Source organism: Eschrichtius robustus, chromosome 4 (assembly GCF_028021215.1).
Source record: "Eschrichtius robustus isolate mEscRob2 chromosome 4, mEscRob2.pri, whole genome shotgun sequence".
Lineage (NCBI taxonomy): Eukaryota > Metazoa > Chordata > Mammalia > Artiodactyla > Eschrichtiidae > Eschrichtius > Eschrichtius robustus.
Genome location: NC_090827.1, coordinates 151,097,640 through 151,120,289, shown reverse-complemented (window position 1 = coordinate 151,120,289; position 22,650 = coordinate 151,097,640). Strand labels below are relative to the sequence as shown.

General features: G+C 55.7%; 1 protein-coding gene across 1 annotated transcript in view; it reads left to right on the top strand.

Annotated features, from left to right (window-relative positions):
* The window catches only part of CFAP99 (cilia and flagella associated protein 99), a 36,370-nt gene that overhangs the window by 12,491 nt on the left and 1,229 nt on the right, over window positions 1-22,650 (top strand). Inside the window, exons 4-13 of the mRNA XM_068543559.1 lie at window positions 1,596-1,708; window positions 3,285-3,462; window positions 6,464-6,544; window positions 6,697-6,771; window positions 7,653-7,724; window positions 7,950-8,041; window positions 8,660-8,864; window positions 21,081-21,222; window positions 21,331-21,482; window positions 22,299-22,504. Of these exons, the coding sequence (XP_068399660.1) occupies window positions 1,596-1,708; window positions 3,285-3,462; window positions 6,464-6,544; window positions 6,697-6,771; window positions 7,653-7,724; window positions 7,950-8,041; window positions 8,660-8,864; window positions 21,081-21,222; window positions 21,331-21,482; window positions 22,299-22,504 (1,316 nt within the window). The remainder of the gene's footprint in view (window positions 1-1,595; window positions 1,709-3,284; window positions 3,463-6,463; window positions 6,545-6,696; window positions 6,772-7,652; window positions 7,725-7,949; window positions 8,042-8,659; window positions 8,865-21,080; window positions 21,223-21,330; window positions 21,483-22,298; window positions 22,505-22,650) is intronic.

The following is a 22,650-nucleotide window of genomic DNA, read 5'->3' as shown; positions in this document are numbered from 1 at the left end:
GCATTTATCTCCCTGGAGAGTTTCTGGGAGAAGGTTCATGGAAACGGCCCGTTCACGCTCCCAAAGGAGCTGGGAGCTGCAGGAGGGGGTGCGGCACCCATCAGGGCCCTCCTCCCTCGGCCCACACCTCACGCCCCAATCCCCACAAAGCCAGTCCCATTAGGGTCCGCCCGCCTCGGGTTCGAAGACAGGGAGCAAGCTGTTGGGGACAGGACGGCTGCCCAGGGAACCCCCCAGACCACACCCGGGTGCTGCCACCACTGTGGTCAGATGAGCTGGTGCTTGGGCAGCCTTGGCCGTGGTCTCCTTGGGAGACAGTGCTGGATGTGGACATTCGAGGGGGACTGGCCCTGGGACGGCACCTGGAGGGGCGCTGGCCATCCTGCTCCCTCCAAGGACGCTCACACTCACATGCTGGAATCCTCTGGACGGCCAGGGAACCCACCTGGCAGCCCACCCCCGTTCCAGCCCGTTCCCTGGGGGGACTGCCTCCACCGCACCCCTGGAGAGAAGGAGGCCCCCTTTAGGAGGGCCCTAGCCCCAGGGCGGGGGGCAGTATGTCCCCAGGTGGGGGTCAACAGACCAGCTGCACTGCGTGGGAGGAGGGGGCTTGGGGATGGAGGGGTTGGCTGGGATGGGGAGTGCAGAGACCCCAGGGCCCAACTACAAGGGGCTGGGAGGGGGAGTGCAGAGACCCCAGGGCCCAACTACAGGGGGGGCTGGGATGGGGAGTGCAGAGACCCCAGGGCCCAACTACAGGGGGGGCTGGGATGGGGAGTGCAGAGACCCCAGGGCCCAACTACAGGGGGCTGGGAGGGGGAGTGCAGAGACCCCAGGGCCCAACTACAGGGGGGCTGGGAGCGGGGAGTGCAGAGACCCCAGGGCCCAGCTACAGGGGGCTGACTGCCTCCTTCTGACAGGAAGTGGGAGCAAGGCTGAAAGAGTGGGTGGGAGAGAGGTGGGGGGACTGAGCGGGGTAGGGCGGGGAAGCTGAGGAGAGGCCCCTGGGGTGGGGTGGGGTGAGCAGGGGCCAGGCTGCCAAGTGGGAAGCTGTGGAAGGCTCTAGAAGGACACCTGGCTGCTGCCCCGTGAAGAAGGGCAGGGAGGCCTGAGGGGAGGTGGGAGGTGAGCACGTGGCTGTGGGGCAGCGGCCCCCCTGGGGAGGCAGCCGTGGGGACCAGAGACCCTGCCCTAGCCCACCGCTACCCCCTGGCTCAGCCGCTCGAGTTCACCACGGCTGCAGGGGCGCCTGCTCGGCCCACCGGGCCCCACGTGCGGCCTTTACTGCCCCAGCAGCCGCTCAACCAGAGAGGGGCGGACAGGCTTCTCCAGCCCGCTGGGAGTCGGCCCAGGTCCACAGAGGGTGCGAGGGGTTGGAGCCCAGGGGCCCATGGCAGGCAGGGACCCACTGGCTCAGGCGGAGCCCCGGCGAGTGAGGGGCAGCTCCCCCAGCCCAGCAGGAGGGGACGAGCGGGGTGGGGCCGCCTGCCTGCTGTGGGCCGAGGTCCCCTCGTGGGGCGATGGCCACACCTGTCCCCTCGGCCCTGACTCTCCCTGTGGAGGCACCTGGGGCCCACGGCTCCCTCTTCCCTCAGTTCCTTGGGTTCCTCTTCAACCCCTTGAACCTGGGCTCATGGATCAAGGATGAGTGGAGCCTCATCTACGAGACCACCCACGTGAAGGAGCACTGGATCGACCCCCTGATGAGGTGGGCAGCACAGGGCCGCGACCCGGTGCAGGGGGGATGGGGCGCCCACGCGGGCAGCCAGCCAATGGCCAGCAGGGCCTGACGCCCAGAGTGGCTTTAGGACCAGCTGGATCGGGGGGCGGGGAGCTGGCCCCTTCTGCTCTGGAGCCCACTGGCTGAGCAGGGCGCTGTGCCGGTGCCACCTTGCTGCAGGGACCCTGCAGGGACCCTGCTGGTCCGGCCCTGGTCCAGGAACGCAGGGGCGGACGTGGGGCGGGGAGCTGAGGCAGCAACAGCCCCCGGTGGGCTCAGGCCCACATCTCTTCCCCAGCTGCCCCCAGAGTGCCACTCCTGGGCCTGGCACCCCAGAGCTGCCCTCTGCCTTGCCCTGCCTCTCCCTTGACAGGCTCCGGCCCATGCTGGTTTTGCTGGTACAGGCCAGGACCCCCAGGCAGAGGGCCAGCTCAGTGGTCTCTGGGGAGAGGCCTGCTAGGGCCAGGGTGCAGCTGCCCCCTCCAGTTGTTTCCCTTCTGACGGGGCTGGGGGAGCCACCTTATCTTGCTGGGGACAGGTAGACAGAGGGCTCTGGCACAAGCAGACCCCTGAGGTGCCAGCTACGTGTGGGAGGCCGGGGGCCCCGGGAAGGTGGAAGCCCCTCGTGTGGGAGAGGAGGCCCTGGCCCTGGGCAGCGGGGTGTCCCCCAAAGCTACTCCTTCACCAGGGGGACGTCCTTGTCCCCGCCAGGCTGGACTCGCTGCCTGTCCGCAGGGCTGCCACCAGTCACCTGGGCCTGCGGGGCCCTGCGTCCCTGTCCACCACCCCATATGCAGCCTTCCCCGCCCGCTCTGCGACCAGCCCTATCAAGGACCTGTCCCTTCCCCCACTGCCCCTCCTGAGACCCCACTCCCTGTTGGCCCTCAGACATGCCCTTCCTCCCCCTGGTGACCTTGGTCCTCAGGCTGGGGCGGGAGCAGTTCAAACCAAGCTGTCTTCCCAGGGGAGCCCTGCAGGAGGGGACACCACCCAGGTGGGCGATGGTGGGCTGTGCCCACCCAGGGAACGGAGGCACGGAGGGAGCCCAGACTTTGGGGCAGCCCAGTAGGGCCCTTCCCAAACCCCTGATCCGGGGTCCCCCCACCTCGAGACTCTGAGACTCTCCCCTGCCCCGTCCCCCTCCCGAAGCCCCGCTCCCCCTGCCGCTGGCACAGCTCCAGGGACCTTCCTTTTGAATCACCAGCCTGCTCCCTGCTCCTGGCTTCCTCCCCCTGTGCCACCTGCTGGGGACCAGATTAGCTCCACTTCCCAGCCGCCTCTGGTCCTCAGAGCCCCCGGATTCCTGCAGCGGGGACCTGCCCTGTCCCCATCCTCCCGGCCCCCCCACCTAGGACGATGATGCTGCTGGGCCTCAGTCTCCTCCGTGCTAGGGGATCGCTGGGAGCCGGCACCCGTGAGTGAAGAGCAGCTGTCGGTCCCACCGCTACCCACCCCCCCAGGCAGACCCAAGCTCCCGGGGGTCCTTCAGGTCCCGAGGGGCTGTCCCCTTGTTGGCGTGCTTAGGAAGTCACCCTGAGTGGCTGCTCCCACCTTTGCCTTCAAGGTGGCAGCCGGAGGTCCAGGAGCTGATCAACCAGCTGCAGGGGGCGTTGACCAATCAGCCCCCTCTTCCAAAGACCAAGGCCAAGGTCACAGAGCCCAAGGAGTTCAACCTGACTGCCCCCAGGCCCCGCGCCATCCCAGTGCCTGAGCCAGTCCCCGTGGTGGCCAAGACCAGACCAGTAAGTGTGGCTGATCGCAGTGGGCTTAGGGTGTCCAGGCAGGGAGAGTGGATCGTGTGGGCCAGTGGGGCTGGGCTGTTCTAGGGCTGAGGTGCCTGGACCAGAGCAGGAGCCTTTGATCACCCTCCCCAGCCCCATCTCACCCCACAGAGAGGGAAACCCAGCTGAACCAGAGCCTGCCCAGTGGAGTGGGTTCCCGCGCTCCACCTCCTGAGGTCTGGTCAGTAGGCGTGGAATGGAGCTGTTGGCTGCGGGGTGCAGGCCTGTCTGCACTTGGCACTCGGAGCCCACTTTTAACCCTGTGGCAGTGTACCGCTCTCTCCCCGCTGTGTATGTGCATGTTTAGGTCTTGGTCTCTACTCCTCGGGCTGCGGGGGTGACCCTATCTTGCAGGCTTGTCCGCGCCTCAGGGCCTCTGCCTGTCTATCCCATCTGCCTAGGGCCTCTTCCTCTACCTCTCCCTCCCCTGCCTTGCTGACTTCTGTTGGTCAGGATGCTTTGTATTACAAGTAACAGAAAAAAACAGCTCAGTCTGGCTTAGACAATAGAGAGCCAGCTGGCTCTCATGGCTGAAGTAGGATAGGCTTCAGGCATAGTTTGATCAGGGTTCTAGAGCTGCTTCTCTGTGACTCTCTTGTCCTAGTCCCCTCCAAGGGTCAACTTTATCTTTGGGCTAACTTCCCTCATTGTAGCAAAACATCAGGCCTCACACCCACACTGCATCATCCAGGGCATGAGAGGACACGTAGGGCCCAGAATTCTGTGAAAGTATGATGAGACCAACTTAGGTTGCATGTCTACCCTTGAACTGATCACCATGACTGGGAGTGTAACGTTCTGACCGGTCATGGGCTCTACGCTGAGCATCTGGGATGGACTCAGCTTCCCAGAACCAATCTGGTTCCCCAGAAGAACTAAGCACTATATGGAGGGTAAGGGAGTAGTGCCGGGAGGTCCCGAGGTCCCAGACCACTCCCACCACCTGCCAGGTCTCGTTACATTCTCTGCCCAGAGAGGCCTTCCATGAACCCCTCGCCTATCAGGTCTCTCTTAATTTCCTTCTCATTGACCCAGATCCTTTTCTTCATGGCATCAATTAGATTTTAGAGTTGTTTAGTAATCTGTGGGTCATTTATTATCTGTCCCTTTTATCAGACCTCATCCATCTTATTTTTCCCATATCCCCAGTGCCTAGCACAGTCCTGGCTCAGAGCAGACCCTTGGAAAATATCTGTCGGATGGATGGATGGATGGATGTGTGGGTGGGTGGGTAGGTGGGAGAATGCATGAGTGGATGGGTGGACAAATGGATGGATGAGTGGATGATGGATGGATGAAGAGATGGATGTGTAGATGGGTTTACGGGTGGACGGTGGATGGGTGGGTGGTTGGGTGGGTAGGTGGGTGAATGATGGATGGACGGTGGGTAGGTGAGTGAATGGATGATCACATGGATGGACGGATGGGCAGATGGACAGAAGGATGACGGATGGGCCTTGTTGCTGAGCAACCCCACAGTTACCCAATCTGTAGGAGCCTCAGCGTTTCTGACCCCAGGTCCTCTGGTCTAAGCGTGTTTATCTCATGTCATTCTACCACCTGCATCTCTCTCCCTCTCTGCCTGGCCCCTTCCCATCCCCTGCCCTGCTCCTTAGCTGCATGAGCTGTGAGATATTGGTGGACCGTCTCCTTCCCTGGGGTCCACAGATGTCTGTGCTGGAACCATAAGCTTGTTCCCTCCACACTCCCTGCCCTGCTCCATGCCCAGGACCCTCTTCGCCTCCTGGGTTGAGGGCTCTTTCCAGTTCACTCATTCAACAAACGTGTATGGAATGCCCAGTATGTGCCAGGCACTATGCCTTCATGGAGCATGTGTTCCAGTGAAAAAACAGGATAAGTAAAATGTAAGGTGTGTTAGTTGGTGAAAAATGCTGAGGAGAAAATATACTTCAGGGAAAGGGGATAAAGGAGTGTTGGAGGGGCTGCATGGAGTTCTGGATGGCACGGCCAGGAAAGCCCTCCTGAGAAGCGCCATGAGGTAAAGAATGAGAAGTGAGCAAATGAGCCATGGGTTTGTCTGGGGGAAGAACATATCAGACAGAGCAAAGCCTGTGCAAAGGCCCTGGGGCAGTGCCATCCCTCCCCCAAGGGTCAGGGGGCAGCCAGGAGGGGAAGGAGGGGATGGGAGGGGAGGTGTTCAGGGGGCAGAGACACAGGATATGGGCTCACAGGGTCCCTCTGGCTGTGGTGGCAGAGGAGGGAGGTGAGGGGTGGCCTTGAAGCAGGTGGGCAGTTTTTGAGGTGAACGTGGCTGTGAGAGACCGAGAGGGGTTGAGGAGGGCACCGAGGAGGACCCCAAGGCCTCGATGTGGGCCAGGGATGGACAGCAGTCAGGGTCAGCAAGGCTGGGGGAGGGGAGGGTTTTGGGGCAGAGAGGGTTTCAGGTTTGGACATGGTGAGTTTCCTACGAACATTAGACGTGCAGGGGAGGGGACACGGAGTTAGGAGTCTGGAGTTCAGGAGTTTCCAGGCGGCTCTGCCCCACCCACGCTGTGGACACTGCTCCCCTCCAGGAGCCCCCCTGCTGTCTCAGTGTTACTGCTGCAGCCCCTCCCCTTCACAGGCAGCTCACTTTTCTGGGGTCCGTGACACACTCAGCCCTATGTGTCCCCCCAGCCGCTCCTCCTCCACCCCCAGACGGCCAGTCGTCCTCTGCCTGTCCCTCCAGCGTCTGCTGGGCCTGGGCCCTGGGCCTGGCCACCTTCCTTCTTGCTGCTGGCGTGACATCCTCCCCTCTCCTCCGCGGGTGGCCACCAGCACCCAGCGGGTCCCAGTCAGAGCTCAGCGGCTTCCCTTTCAGCCCTGCTCCTCCTGGCGGGGGCACCACCGTCCACCCTCCTGGCCCTGGCACCTTCCTTCACCCACATGTAGCGGGCACTTCTACTCACCCCTCCAAAGTGCCGCGGCTCACCACGGGCCCTTCCTTCCACCGCGCCACCAGGTCCCCAGGAGCACCTACCGGCCGCCCAAGGAGCAGCGGCTCCTGGAGATGACCAAGAGATATAATCGCCGGAAAGCCGAGGTGGGCCCCCTGTACACAGAGACCCCGGTGTGGGCGTCAGGGGCGAAAGGCAGCTGGGGAGGACGGGGAGGAGCGGGGAGCTGGCCCGTGCCTTTGCGGCCCGGGGACACCCGTGGTGGCCGGCGGGCTGGAGCGGCTGTCTCTGTGCGCAGGAGCTCCTGCTACGGGCCAGCGTTGAGGAGACGCGGTGCGCGGGGCCCAGGTCCCGCGGGGAGCCCCCGGTGGAGGTAACGCCAGCACACCCACAGCCTGGCCGGTCTTCCCGGCGGCCTCCCCTCACGTCGTAGACACGTCCCTCCCTGTGCCACGGCAGCGGCCACACTTGGAGGGCCACGGAGGGGCGGGGCCCCGTGCCGCCAGGCTGAGCGCGGCCCGAGCGGGCAGGTGCATCGGCTCCTTCCCTGGGTGTCTCCAGATTTTCCATACTGAGCGCTTGGTATTTCTGTAAGGAAAACCCCAGGGTGTGTTTGTCAATAAAGAAAGTCAGGGAGCAGGACAGGGAGGGCCCGTTCTGGGTCTATGCTGAGCGGCGCTCGCTCAGGAGGAGCTGGCCCGGCCCCCCCGCCCTGGACCCGCCTGGGCGGCCGAGGTGAGCCCCCCAAGCAGTTGGGGCAGTCCAGGAGAGTGGGCACCCCACAGAGTAGCAGCAGGCCCCGCGGTGTGAGGGCTGAGGTCCTGCGGTGGGGAGCTCTACCCGCTGCTCGCCCACCGTGGGTGTGGTGCCCACCCTGAGGGTGTCTGCAGGGCAGCAGCGGGCTGGGCAGGGAGCAGCCCAGGAAAGGTCCTGGGGGCCGGCCCCGGGGGCAGTGGAGGAGAAGGCCCCCCGAGCCCAGAGGCTCCAGCCCCCCGACTAGGAGCTGCGGTCCCCGGCCCGGCAGGCTCTGCATCTTCCCTGCCCCTGCCTGGGTGGCTGGACGGCCTTGGAGGGCAGAGGTGCTGCAGGGAACCCAGTGCAGCGGGCGGGCTGGGCTGGAACGCATGGATGGGCAGCTGGAGATAGGACAGAGGGGAGTGGGCCAGGCCTCCCAGGGGTGCAGGGCCCCCCGCTCAGCCGGGGTGTGTTTGGGGGCACCTTGTGGGCACAGGTGCCAGTCCCTGACCCCCATAGGACTCCAAGAAGAAGCTGCGGCTCCGATTTCCACCTCGAATCGTCAAGGCTCCGAAACTGACCTTCTACAGGGTGAGCGGTGCTCCTGACCGTCGTCAGGGTGGGCTCGGGGCAATGGCTCCAGGCCCCTCCCCCTGGGGACCCACCTCCGGGCCTCTTCCCCTGAGGACAGCCCCGCCCTTGAGGCAGAAGGAAGCGCCGGGGAGGGGGCAGGTGTGGAGGGCAGGAGGGCGGAGGGGCACTTGCTGCTCCGAGGCTCCCCTCCGCCGTCACAGCAGGCCCTACTCTCTCCTGCAGCCCAACGACGCCTCCCCGGTCAAGCTGAACACTGCTGCCATCCTGCGAGAAGGGGCTTTATACCAGCGGCAGGTGGAGAGAGAGCTGCAGAGGTGGGTGGCAGCTGCTTGGCCTCCCCTCCCCTCCGGGAGCTCAAGAGGGGGCGGCGCCTGGCCGCTGCAGTCCTGCAGAGGCGGGTTTGGGGGGTGGGTGGGACCCAAGGAGGCCAGTGTCAGGGTCACAGCTGCATCCTAGGGAGATAATCTGCACTCAGTGAGGGAGATGGACTGGGTAGGAGGAGGCTGAGCAGAAGCCTGGCCCACCCCGAAGCTCCCTGAGGGGTCACCTCCTCCTGGGAGCCCTTTCTGGTGCTCCCTCCCCCACCACCAGGGCTGCAGACCCCTGCACTTACCCCAAGAGTTGGGCTGTGGGTGGGAGCTTGGGTGGCTGACCAGATGGATGAGAGGATGGACAGACACACAGGTGGGCAGGGGTGGCGGATGGACAGACGGGTGGGCCACAAACGAGTGGATGGGGGTGGAGATGTGGCTGGAGGGCGGACGCACAGGACCGGGACGGGTGGACAGGGCGTGGAGCGGGTGACTGGTGCTGGTAGAGGGCGGCCCACGCCTGTGAAGGCCACTGCCCCCAGGGGAACTGTGGCCTCCTGGTGGCCCATGCAGCCCCACCACAGGAGACCCCCAGCCCCGCCTCTTGCCTTCTCTCCCCAGGGTGGATAAGCTCGTGGACGGGGCCGGGGACCTCTCCGAGTTCCTCAGGTGGCAGAGGAAGATGCAGGCAAAGGACCGGGAGGAGCAGCTGGCCACAGGCGAGTGCCGGAGGCTGCAGGGGAAGCTCAGCCACGAGGAGGCCGTCCTGGCGCGGCAGCAGGTGGTGCAGGAGAAGAAGCAGAAGGCCGACCAGAAGAAGGAGGAGGTGACGGGCAGGCCGGGGCGGCTGGGGCCTGGGCTGGCGGCGGGCCTGGCTGTGCCTGTGGTTGCCGCCCCCAGGCATCTCCTCCTAAAACCCACGGAGTGGAGGTGCTTCCTCCGGCCCCACCTCACCAGGCGGGGCTTCTGGAAGCATCTGGGGTCAGCTGGCCTGCGTGGACTGTCTGGCCAGCACTTCTGGTCCAGACCGCCCCCCGCCCCCACTAGCACGGTCAGTTGGTCCGCACATCCACGTGTGAGGGAGGACCTGAGGTCTGGCAGAAACTTCCGGAAGGCCAGCATGTTTGCATAAGATGCGAGCGGGTCTGTGGACACCCACGTTTCCACTCTGGATGCTCTGGACGTCAGTCCTGCTTTTCCTCCTCCTAGGACGGACGTCCTGGCCGGGGCCTTCCTGCCCGTGTCCCTTCCAGCGGGCCTGGCGGTGGCCCGGATGAGGCAGGAGCCTGCAGGGCCCAGAGGCCCAGCCGTGGCCCCCTCTCCTTAGATGTGTGCCACTGAGGGCCGCCAGTCGGCAGATGTGCCCCAGGTTCACGCGAATTACTTCTCCCGGCGGACGCGTCTGTATCTGCTCTTCGTGTTAGGGTTGGTTTTCCTTCCTTTTTAGCTCACTTCTTAAAAATACAAAGTCAAAACAATATGACACATAGCCTCAGAGAACTCTCACTTCTTGTAAGTCTGTAACTTACAGCCCATTTCCACCTCCACCCCAGGTCCTTATTTTCATGAATTTCTGTCTTTCCTTCCAAGCAAATATACACACTTCTTGTTTCCCCTTTTCTTACATAAAATGTCCCAGCCTGCTTTACCGGCAATGAAAAATGTTGTGCAAGTTTTTCCTCTTTGTGGAGGTGGCTTTTCGAGGTCCGCTGCTAGAGGAGGGACTGCTCCGTCAGAGTAGCAGATGTGGAGGTTCTGTCTTGTTCTTGTGGCTGTTTTTGTTGGGGGTTTTGGGGTCTTATTAGAGATGCCACATCACCTTCCCTGGGCAGGAACTTCAAGGCCCCAGCACCGGGGGAAGGGGCCCGATCCCCCTGACCCACCCACAGAGGTTACTGTACTGAATTCAGGAATTTTTGCCAGTCTCAGAGGTGAGAAATAGTATCTCAGTATAGCTCTGGTTTGCATTGCATCTATGAAATGTCAATTTGAGGATGTTTTCATATAAGAACCACTTCTGTGTCTTTTTCTTTTCTGTGTCTTTTTCTGTGAACTGTCTGTTCATGTCTTTTGTCATTTTCTTTTTTTTTTCCAGTTTTATTGGGGTATCATAGACAAGTAAAATTTGTATATATTTAAGGTGTATAATATGATATTTTGATATACATATACATCGTGGAATGATCGCCACAATCAAGCTAATTAACTCATAGTTACTTTTTTGTGCGTGTGGTGAGAACACTGAGATCTACTGTCTTAGCAAATTTAAAGTGTACAAAACATTATCGTTAACTCTAGTCACCATGCTGTACGTTAGGTCCCTAAAGCTTATTCATCGTCTAACTAAAAGTTTTTACCTTTTGACCAACATCTCCCCATTCCCCTCACCCCCAAGCCCCTGGTAACTACCATTCTACTCTTTGTTACTATGAGTTCAGCGTTTTTAGAGTCCCACAGAAGTGAGATGAGACAGTATTTGTCTTTTTGCGTCTGGCTTATTTCACTCAGCATAATGTCCTCCGGGTTCATACATGTTGCCACAAATGGCAGGATTTCCTTCTTTTTTAAGGCGGAATAATATTCCATTATGTACGTATACCACATTTTCTTGATCCATTCATCTATCGATGGACACTTAGGTTGTTTCCGTATCTTGGCTACCATGAATAACGCTGCAGTGAACATAGGAATGCAGATGTCTCTTCAACATAGTGATTTCATTTCCTTCAGATGTACCTCCAGAAGTGGGATTACTGGGTCGTACGGAAGTTCCATTTTTTATGTTTTGAGGAACCTGCATACTGGTTTCCATAGTGGCTGCCCCAATTTACATTCCCGCCGACAGTGCACAGGGTCCCTTTTCTCCATATCTTTGCCAACATTTGCTATCTTTTGACTTTTTATGCTAGCCATCCTAACAGGTATGAGATGATATCTCATTGTCACTTTGATTTGCATTTCCCTGATGATTAGTGATGTGAAGCATCTTTTCGTATACCTGTTGTCCGTTTGTATGTCTTCTTTGGAAAAATGTTTGTTCATGTCCTTTGCCCATTTTTTTTTTTTTTTCTTTGCCCATTTTTAAAATCAGGTTACTTTATTTTGCTATTGAGTTGTGTGAGTACCTTATGTATTTCGGACATTAACCCCTTATTGGATATATGATTTACAAATATTTTCTCCCATTCCATAGGTTGCCTTTTTATTTTGTTGATTGTTTCCTTTGCTATGCGGAAACTTTTTCATTTGTGTAGTCCCACTTGTGTATTTTTGCTTTTGTTGCTTGTGCTTTTGGTATCAAATCAAAAGTAAATAAATAATCGCCAAGACCAAGGCCAAGCAGCTCTTCCCCTATGTTTTCTTCTAGGAGTCTTATGGTCTCGGGTCTTACATTTAAGCCTTTGATCCATTTGAGTTGATTCTTGTGTGTGGTGTAAGATAGGGGCTCAGTTTCATTCTTTTGGGTCTGTATATCTGGCTCTTCCAACAACATTTATTGAAGAGACTATCCTTTCCCCATTGAGTTTTCTTGGTGCCTTGGTCAAAGATTAGTTGACCATGTCCATCTTCTGTTGAGCTTTTAACCTTCATTTCCTTGACTTTATTATAGAGTTCTTTATATATTAGGGAAAGTAACCCTTTAACTATAGTATGTTGTTACAGATATTTTGTTCCAAGTACTCATTTGGCTGTGCGTAAATGATGTATTTTTGCCATGTAAATGTAATTTTATGTCATCAAACTTATCAATCTTTTCTTTCTTTGTATCTGGATTTTGAATAATTAGGAAGGTTTTTCCCATACCCATGTTATGGAAGAATTCACGCATGTTTTCTTCTAGTATTTGTGTGGTTTCATTTTTACATCTGGATCTCTATCCACTTGAAGTTTATTCTTGTACACGGTGTGAGGTCTGGATCCACTTTTATCGTTTTCAGATGGCCATCCAGCCGAGTCTTCCAATCCATGAATGCGCTATGTCTCTCCATTTATTTAAATCTTTTATTTCCTTCATCTGGTTATTTAGGTTTCTGTATGCAAGTCCTATACAAGTTTTGTTAGATTTGCACCTAAGTATTTCTTTTATTATTTTCGAGTGGTTGTAAATGGTGCTGTATTTTTAATTTTGGTGGCCATGTGTTCAATCCTAGTATGTAAAAATGCAATTGGTTTTGTGTGTTGTTCTTGTGTCCTGTGACCTTGCTGAACTCCCTTATTAGTTTTCTAGGACAAACAAGGAATTTTGTTGTAGATTCCTTGGGGTTTTCTCCGTAGGCAATCATGTCATCTGTAAATAAGAACAGTTTTATCTCTTCCTTTCTGATCTGCCTATTTATTTCCTCTTCTGCCTATTGCACTGGCTAGAACATTTGTGCCTAGTTCACCATCTTGGCGGAAATCAGCCTTTCACCATTAAGTGTAATGTTAGATGTAGGTTTTTCTGTAGATGTGCTCTTTATGAAGTTGATGAAGTTCCCCCCATTCCTATTATTCTGAAAGTTTTTATCAGGAAATTCTGCCAAATGCTCCTCTGTATCAACTGATACGGTCATGTGATTTTTCTTCTTTAGCCTGTTAATATGGTGGATTACACTGACTGAATTTCACATACTGAATCAGCTTTGCATCCCTAGAATAAACCCCACTTGATTATGGTGTATAATTCTTTTTATTGATGTTGAATTCTATTTGCTACTATTTTGATTTTGTTAAAGTTGTTCTTGCATATAGTTTCATAAGGGGTGTTAGTCTGTAGTTTTCTTTTTTGTAATGTCTTTTGTCTGGTTTTGGTATCAGGTAATTCTAGCTTCATAAAATGAATTTGGAAACATTTCCTCCTCTTATTTTCTAGGAAAGATTGTGTAGAATTGGTATTAATTCTTTGAACGTTTGGTAGGATTCTCGAGTGAAATCATCTAGGCTTGGAGGTTTCTTTTTTGACTTTTCTAAATTAGAAACTCAACTTCCTTACAAGTTACGGGGCTATTCAAATTATCTGTTTCATATTGGGTAAGTTGTAGTAGTTTGTGTTTTTTGAGGAACTGGTCCATTTCACTAAGTTTCCAAATTCATGTATGTGGAGTTGTTTGTAATATTCTATTACCATCCTTTTTTATTTTTTAATTTTTTTAAATTAATTAATTTATTTTTTATTTATTTTTACCTGCGTTGGGTCTTCGTTGCTGCGCATGGGCTTTCTCTAGTTGTGGTGAGCAAGGGCTACTCTTCGTTGCGGTGCACGGGCTTCTCATTGCAGTGGCTTCTCCTGTTGCGGAGCACGGGCTGTAGGCGCGCCGGCTTCAGTAGTTGTGGCTCACGGGCTTAGTTGCAACACGGCATGTGGGCTCTTCCCAGACCAGGGCTCGAACCTGTGTCCCCTGCATTGGCAGGCGGATTCTTAACCACTGTGCCACCAGGGAAGCCCTACCATCCTTTTTTATGTCTGTAGGGTCTAAAGTGTTTCCTTCTTGAATATTGGTGATTTATGTTTTTTCATTTTTTTCTATTAGAATTGCTAGAGATTTGTCAATTTCATTGATCTTTTCAAAAAACCAGCTTCTTGTTTCATTGATTTTTCTCTATTGTTTTTCAGTGTTATTGATTTCTGCTCTTTATTATTTCCTTCCTTCTGCTTGCTTTGAGTTTATTTTGTTCTTCTTTTTCTAGGTTCTTGAGATGGGATTTAGATTACTGACATGAGACTTTTCTGCTTTTCTATTGTAAGCACTCAGTTACATTTCCCTTTATTTGTTGCTTTAGCTGTGTCCACAAATTTTGATATGTTGTATTTCATTTTCATGCAGTTCAATGTACTTTTTCATTTCACTTGAGATTTTCTCTTTGACCCATGGATTATTTAGAAGTATGTTGTTTAGTTTCCAAGCATTTGGAGATTTTCCTGTTATCTTTGATCATTGATTTCTAGTTGATTCCATTGTGGTTGTTGAACATACTCTGCTCTATTTATTTTAAATTTGTTGAGATTTCTTCGTAATTGCTTGTTGCATTTTTATGAGGGCTTCTTTAAAAATCATTGTCAAATCTAACATCTGTGATCTCTGTTCTAGCATCTATTGATTGTGTCTTCTTTCAGTTGGAGATCATCCTGGCTTTTGGTATGATGAGTGATTTTCCACTGAAACCTGGACATTCTGGGTATTGTGTTACAGGACTCTGGATCTTATTTAAGCCTTCTGTCTGAGCAGCCTCTCTCTGACGCCGCTCTGGCAGGGGAAGGGGGGGGGCACCGCCACATTACTGCCAGGTGGGCTTAGCAACCCACCATCCCCACGTGGCCTCTGTTGACCCCTGAGAGGGGTCCCCTGAGGATTTGTGGGTAAGGGCTCCAGCTAGACCTCCATCAATACCTCCCTGACTGGGAGTGGGAGGAGTACCTTATAATTGCCCCCCACGTGGCCTCCACTGTCATGTGGCAAGCATGGAGGTGAATGTCTTCACTCTGCACTAAGCCTCCTCTGACACCACCTCAGTGGGGATGGGGAGGGACCCTTGTTCCCGTGGGTGGGGGTGGACACCAGGTTGCCATGAGCTCTCCTCTGACACCACTGACACCCAGGGGCAGGTCCCAGCTCAAGCTCCTCTGTGCCACCTCCCCATGATCTGGGGAGGGCAGAAGTCTTGCGCCCACTCAGCCTTTGCTCAGGTTTTGCCTGTGATGTCTGGTTGGAGCACAGGTTGTGTCGCACAGTTTTCTGTGTCTGTAGGCGGCTCCTTTCCTGGTCCCTTGGCAGGCTTTGGTTGGGCTTTTTTGTCTGCACCTATGGCATTTCTGGGTCCTCCGGCACCCAGCCTGGGACACACGAGGTAAAAGAAGACCCAGGGACACCCCACCCCCCGCCACTGCGCCATTCTTCAGGTCCCACAGTCCCAGCCAGTCTGCCTTCTTCCCTCCACCTTTCATAGCCTTCTTCTGTGTGTTTAGTAATTTATATTCAGGGGTTTTAGTTGTGCCTAGTGGGAGGAGTAGGGAAAAGCACCCCTACTCCATCTTCCCAGAAGTGGAAGTCCCAGGTGTTGATTCTGATAAAGGCTTTTGCAGCATCTGTGGAGATAATCATATTATTTTTCTCCTTAGCTCTATTAATACGGTGAGTTATATTAATCATCTTTTTTTAAAAAAACATCTTTATTGGAGTATAATTGCTTTACAATGGTGTGTTAGTTTCTGCTTTATAACAAAGTGAATCAGCTATACGTATACATATACCCCCATATCCCCTCCCTCTTACGTCTCCCTCCCACCCTCCCTATCCCACCCCTCTAGGTGGTCACAAAGCACCGAGCTGATCTCCCTGTGCTATGCGGCTGCTTCCCACTAGCTATCTATTTTACATTTGGTAGTGTGTATATGTCCATGCCACTCTCTCACTTCGTCCCAGCTTACCCTTCCCCCTCCCCGTGTCCTCAAGTCCATTCTCTACGTCTGTGTCTTTATTCCTGTCCTGCCCCTAGGTTCTTCAGAACCATTTTATTTTATTTTTTTTTTTAGATTCCATATATATGTGTTAGCATACGGTATTTGTTTTCCTCTTTCTGACTTACTTCACTCTGTATGACAGACTCTAGGTCCATCCACCTCACTACAAATAACTCAGTTTTGTTTCTTTTTATGGCCGAGTAACATCCCTATTAATGATTTCTTAATGTTGACCAATCCTTGCCTTCCTGTGACGAATCCCGTGCGGCTTCCCTGGAATTTGAAAGTGCTCGGACTCACATGGAAAAGTCCAGAGGCAGGAGGCAGTGGGTGGAGAGCAAAGGTGGGCTGTAGTCAAGCAGCCATGCGCTTCCCTTGATCAGAGACCCTGAGAGGATCCCGGAAGAAGCCACCTGGAGTCACCTTCAGAGGTCCACCTGGAGGGGCGAGGACCCCATCAGGGGGGTGGGTGCTGGAGGCCAGGGCTCGGACTAGAAGCTGCGGCCTGACAGGCGGTCTCGCTGGGCGGAGGGACTGCGTTCAGGTGACCCAGCCGAGGTGCAGAAGGAGCAGCTCCACCAGGGGGGAGAGCCGCGGGGAGGGAGGGAGGGAGGCAGGGAGGGCCCCCCTCCCGCAGGCTTTTCCCCGGGGGCAGGAAGGCGTTTGGAGCCCCTACCTTCTACTCCTTGGGGCTCTCTCAGTATTCCTGGAATGGGGCTCTTCTTGCGACAGCAAGGACAGAACAGCCTGCCCCTACGGCCCCTCCCCTCATCGGCCTGTCCTGACGCCAGGTCAGCAGGAGGGGCTCCAGCCCGCACAGGCCGGCACCCCCTCCCATGGCTCGATGGCGGCTTGGTGAGGTCCAGCTCCATCCCTCCCGACCCCGGGGGTCTCGTGAGCCAGAGGCCTCCCGTCAGAAGCACAGGAGTCGTGGGCCTCCAGGGAACAGCATGGGAGAGGGCACCCTGTGAGGGCTGGCGGCCCAGCCACGACTGGGTGCTCCCCCCAGGCACCCTCGGCCTCGCCTCATCATCAGGGCAGCTCCCCGAGCCCCGAGCCGTGTTCCCCAAAGCCCGGCCGACTCTGGCTGGACCGTCCCGCACAGGTCCAGAGGCTTCTCTCCCCGACCTGGAACGTCCAGGTGCACGCATGTAGATGATCAGTGTGTTTTATGAACAAAGTAACCTAAGTAGACGGTACTAAACATTTGAAGACAAAAGGAATCGTATTGTTTTCGTGTACCATTCATGCTGGACTGGTGACTTTTACAGCCTCCGTGTCTTTTTTTTTTTTTTTTTTTTTAGTATTAATTTATTTAGCTGCGCCAGGTCTTCCTTGCGGCATGCAGGATCTTTAGTTGCGGTGGTGTGCATGCGGGATCTAGCTCCCAGACCAGGGATTGAACCCGGGCCCCCTGCTTTGGGAGCGCAGAGTCTTAGCCACTGGACCGCCAGGGAAGTCCCCAGCCTCCGTGTCTTAATGGGACTTTGTCTCCACCGGAGGCTCCGTTGCCACAGCCTGGCCCGCGGAGCCCCGTCCTCGCCTCCTCTGTGCTCTCAGCGTCCCTCTAGAGCCTGGACGCATCCTTTCTTCTGAGAAGTAGGATGTTTTGGGCCCACCCGAATTTTCTCTTCTTGAAATATAGATTCAGTTATTCCCCCCCGAGGCCCTGGCCCTCACCACAGAACCCAGTGTTGACTTCCATAGCTGGGGGCTGGGTGGGGGGAGCTTTCCTGGTGTTTCCGTGGTGACCAGTATTAAGGTGCTCTAGCAACGGGGCTGAAAAGGATATATTTGTAAGGTCATGAGTGTAGCTCTGACACTGTTTCATCAAAAACAATTTGAATATATTTTCTTCACTTAATTTTATCTCCCTTTATCTATTTAATTTTTTGGCTGTGCTGCGTGGCTTACTGGATCTCAGTTCCTCAACCAGGGATTGAACCTGGGCCCTCAGCAGTGAAAGCGCCAAGTCCTAACCACTGGACCACCAGGGAATTCCCAATTTTATCCCCCTTTTAAAATAATTTGATGAACCATAGAAATAAGTAGCTATATTGGAAAAAAAATGGATAAAGTTCACATAATTCTTGCTTTTTTAAAAAATTTAATCCATCATCACAGTGAAGTTAGTCCGGAGTAGCAGTACCAATATTAGCACAAAATCCACTGGGTGAATAACATTTCACACTCCGGTTGTCATGGGTGACCATTCTTAGAGTATATTTTACAGAAGTATTCAATGGATTTAGTTTGGAGGCCGTTGGAGCATTTTTCTATTTGGCTTTGTTACATCAATGCTGTCTGGTGTGTTCTGTGTTCACTTGAATTTAAAGGTGTCCGTCCCCGTGCTGGTAGCTGAAAGCCCTTGCTTGGGGCGAGGTCAGCCAGCAGCCCTTGTTTGGGTGGTGTTAGTTGCGGGAGGGGTGGAGAGATGTGCAGAAAACCCAGCTGGGCTTCCAGCGTAGGGCCCAAGGATGCATTAGGCGAGCCTGGCGCCTGAGTGGACTCTGGGCCGGACCACGGGTCCAAGGTTTATGTCAGAGCAGACAGAGCCAAGAGTCAGCCCAGGACTCCAGCCAGCCAGCTGCCCTGCGAGCCGCTCACCACCCTGGTGGCCCCGGCCCTGCTGCAGGCCTCTCCAGGGGACCACACCCCTAGCTCGCCAACACCTCTGCCTGCCCACAGATTCGGCTCTGTCACCTCCTTTCAATCTCTGAGTGCTGCGTCCTCCTCTCCGCCAAATCCTGGTGCTGTGCTGACACTGATGCCACGACTGATGGGGACGCCGTGCGGGGGTGGCCTGGGAGGTGGCACGGCCGTCCCCACTCACCAGCAAACACACTGGAGCCGGGGAGGGGGTGATTTGCCCGAGGTCACACAGCTGGTCGGGGCGGAGGCAGAGCTAGAATCCTGGGGCCTTCTCCACGGCCTGCGCTGTCTCCTGGGTTCTGCGGGATTCGCTCCGAGCCAGGAGATGTCGCCCCTCTTCCTCACTCCCAGGACCAGGCTGCCAGCTGTCTCTGTGCCTCCCCAACCAGCCGGGGGTCCGGGGACTCGGCTCAGCTCCCTCTCCTCCGAGCCCAGGTGTCCTTCCTTGCACGTAGTTTACTTACTTGGGGTAAGAGTCCTCCACGTTTCGGTAGCCTACTTTTTCTCACCTCATATTTCCACACAAGCATTTCTCGAACTTATTACAACGTTTTCGAAAGTACTTTTTAAAATAAACGTTTTAGTTTGGGACTTTTTTTAAGCAGTGACAGAAAAGTTGCAACTAGTATGGAGGGTTCCCCTGTTGTCACCCAGCCTCCCCTGCGGGTCACGTCTTACGTCAGCACGTGCCGACGGGGTTTCTTGCGCTGTCACAACAAAGCACGGAAAACTGGGGGGCTTTAGCTGCCGTTCTGGAGGCCGCAAGTCCGAGATCAAGGTGTTGGGTGGGCCCTGCTTGCTCTAAGCCTCTTCCGGCTCCTGGTGACCCCAGGAATTCCTTGGTCTGTGGCAGCCTCACCCTATCTCTGTCTCCACCTTCACAAGGCCGTCTTCTCCATGTTTCTCTGGGTCCTCTCCTCTTCTTATATTGACACTTGTCATTGGATTTAGGACCCACCCTAAATCCAGGATGGTTTCATCCCAAGATCCTTAACTCATTACTTATTGGATCCTTAACTAGTTGGAAATAAGATCACATTCTGAGGTTCCAGGTGGACATGAATTCTGGGGGGGGCACCAACCCACTACACCAGGGTATATTTGTCACAGTCAAGAAACCAATGTGGGCACGTAACTTAACTCAACTCCACACTCTATTTCGATTTCAGCATTTTTTTTTTTTTCCTACTTATGTCCTTTTTCTGTCCAAGATCCCATCCAAGGATGTCCCAGACTCGTCTTGGCCATGACATTGTCTCAGGCTTTACTTGTCCTTGGTGCCCTTGGCAGCGGTGAGGCGTGCTGGTCAGGTGTCCTGTAGAACGTCTGTCTGTTGAGATGCTCAGACTGGGTATAGGAGGAAGACCACAGGGGCCACGTGCCTTTTCATCCCATCCCTTCAAGGGTGCCCGCTGTCAGCAGACTTATCACTGAGGATGTTGGACTCGATCACCTGGCTTCTCACTGCGGTCATTCCCCCTTTCCACGTTGCGCTCCTTGGAAGGGGTCTCTAAGCAGGGCCCACACTCAAGGAGGTGGGTAGGTTATATGGATTCTTCAGCACAGAAGACTTGTCTCTTCTCCCTCATCTACTCGCTTATATATCTATATATATCAGTCCACTCATTTATATCAGTGTGGACTCATGCATATTTATTTTATACTTTGTGTTATAATCCAATACAACGTGATTTATTTTGTTGCCAGCTTTGGCCACTGGGACCCCTTTCAGGCTGGCTCCTGTGTCCCTTCGACATGCCCCCATACCTCCCACCATCCTTTTGCTTTTTGAGCACTTCCTTACTTTACGGTGCCATAAAATGCTCCAGGCTCATCTTGTATCTTCCCTGCCCCAGCCCTCAAACGGCCATTTCTACAAGAACCATGGTTCCTTTTCTTAGAACCTGGAATGAACCTGCACAGAAAGGGATGGTCAAAAGCCATTTTTATATGTGCTGGCAAAGTGCTTTAAGAAAGGCTTCCTTCCTGCCCAGCGTGCCTGGCATCCACGCTGCCACAGATGGACCCTGCACGTACCATGCAGTCGGAGGTGAGCCCCCAGCTGCCAAGACCTCCAGGACTGGGAGCCCAGGGGCTCCCTGGCAGCGCTGGGCAGTGACAGGAGGTATACATCCCACCCTGTCCTTTGTAGTATCTTGAAGACTGAAAATAATATTCTGAATTGTTCACAATAGCTCCACACTGGAAACAACCTGAATGTCTCTGTCAATGGTAGAATGTATCAAAGAGTTGCTATATATTCCCCGAAACAGCCAGGAGAATAAGCCAACTGCACTCCCGGTGAAAAGGTGGATGAGGAAAGTACCCCCAGATACTGAGCAGAAGAGGGAAGCCGCAGCCAGGACACGGGGCGAGTCCTGTTGTGCGCGGTTCAAAGTGGCAACGCCCCGCCCCGCGGTTTAGAGCTGCGCATTTCTCAGGCTCCTCCAGAAAGAAGAGTGTGGGGTGACCGTCAGGAAGTGCCCGGGGGCGCATGTGATGGGGAGCCTGGGGCTTCCTGGGGGCTGGCGTGTCCTCTGCACAGACCTGGGCAGAATCCGGACAGCCGGCTCCACGTGGCTGCAAAGCAAGCAGTGCCCTCCTCTCTCAAGTGGAGTCAGCAGCGGGTGGGCTTCAGGGCAAACCCAGTGGCTCTGACTTGGTTTCCCCAGGACTCTGTTGGCTGCACTCCTCAGCTTATTGTCAGATCTGGGGGGGTGGCTGCGTAGTTCTGGGCTCACACCCCCAGGACCACAGTGGAGGAAGGGAGGACGTGAGGCGGGACTTCCCCAGCAGGCCCCACCTCCAGACGCTGATGAGCTTAGACCCAGGTTCCAGGGTGATTCAGGGTCAGGGACTGGGTCCGCTGTCCAGACCTCAGGCTGCTCCCGGGGCTAGGGCGGGCCCAGGGTCAAAGGCAGCGGCTCTGACTGTGGCCGGCCGGTTGTCCAGACAGCTGAGCTGATGCAGCAATGTGCCGAGAGGCGCCTCCAAGAGGAAAAGTCCATGAAGGAGCTGGTGGAGCAGGTGATGGAGACGCAGAAGAACGTCAAGGTGGCGCAGACAAAGCTCCTGAAGGGCCGACGGCAGATGGGTACAGTGTGTGGGGGGGGTGCTCGGTACCCTCCCAGGGGAGCTACCCGTGCCCAGTGCCGGCCCTGCTGCTCTCTGACCCCCTCAGCACCCCCCGCTTGGCCCTTAGCTCAGGAGGTGATAGACGAGAGCCGGGAGCTGCTACAGCGCAGTGCAGAGGCGGCCAAGGAGGAGCAGAGGCGGCGCTGTGAGCTCATCTCCCAGTTGCGAGCCCTGGAGACTCAGCCCACGCGCAAGGGCAAGCTGGTGGACCTGACCCAGGTGAGGACGTGGCCCCCGGAGCCCATGCCCATGTGACGACCTCGGGGAGCTTCCCCAGGTCTTACTGGGCCTGGCATTGCCGTGAAGGATGTGTCCAGAATTCCCACCAAGGCCAAAGGCAGTATGGACCCAGGCTGAGATCCACCTATCTGCTCATGCCCAGCTCCCCCGTGCCCGCCATGCTGGAGGCCTGGGTCTGGTCCAGATGCTCAGTCCTGCCAGGGAGGCCTCCATCACCCCTGGGGGTGGGCAAGGTAGCCTTCGTGGAGCTGCGCGTTGAGGGAGCTCCCAGAACTCACTAGGCCTGGGTGGAAAGGGCAGTGTAGGGAGAGCGCAGGTGCACGAAGGCCCAAGGCTGGGCAAGCAGGAGGCTAAGAGAAGGACAGCAGCGCCGGGAAGCCTGTGTGAGAAACACCACGAGAGGCCAGGCTGGCACGCGGTGACGTGGGGGCAGGCCTGGTCCTGGGGGGTGGGCAGAGTCCAAAGGACTCTCTACCCAGGCCCCCAGGTCCTGGCTGGGGAGACAGTGCTGAGCTCCATTTGGGCCCTGCCACAGCGGAGGGGCCTACAGGGCACCCAGCTGAGATGTCCCCACAGAGGTCGAGGGCTGCAGAGCAGGCCCAGGCTGGAGAAGCTGGATGGTGGACACGTCATACAGGCACCACTGAGTAGATAGGAGGAGGGCTCCTGGGCACAGGGCCAGGCCTATGGCACTCCGGAGGGCTGCTGGTACTGGTGCCAGCGCCCTGGAGATGGCCAGGCAGGCTGGGCCTGGGCCTGGTTCCCAGCCTGGGGCCTCCCCTGCCCACCCTGCAGATCCCCGGCTATGGCCTGGAAGGGGAGATGTCGGTCGTGGAGCTGCGCGAGCGGCTGGCCCTGCTCAAGGAGACCCAGAGGTGCAAGGAGGAGGAGAAGCGAGACCGGATCATCCACGGCAAGCGCGCCAAGAGCCGGGCGCTGCAGAACACGGTGGAGCAGATCTCGCTGTGCCGCGCGGCCATGGGGAGGTCTGCAGCCTTGAGGTTAGTGCCAGTGGTCCGGGGCGGACGCCTTGGGTGGGCAAGGAGCAGGGAGCCTGCTTTTGCACCCTCCTGGGTGGCTTCTCCTCGTAGCAACCCACCACCCTCCCGCCCAGGCAGTTCCCTTGCAATCACTTGCCCCCAACTAT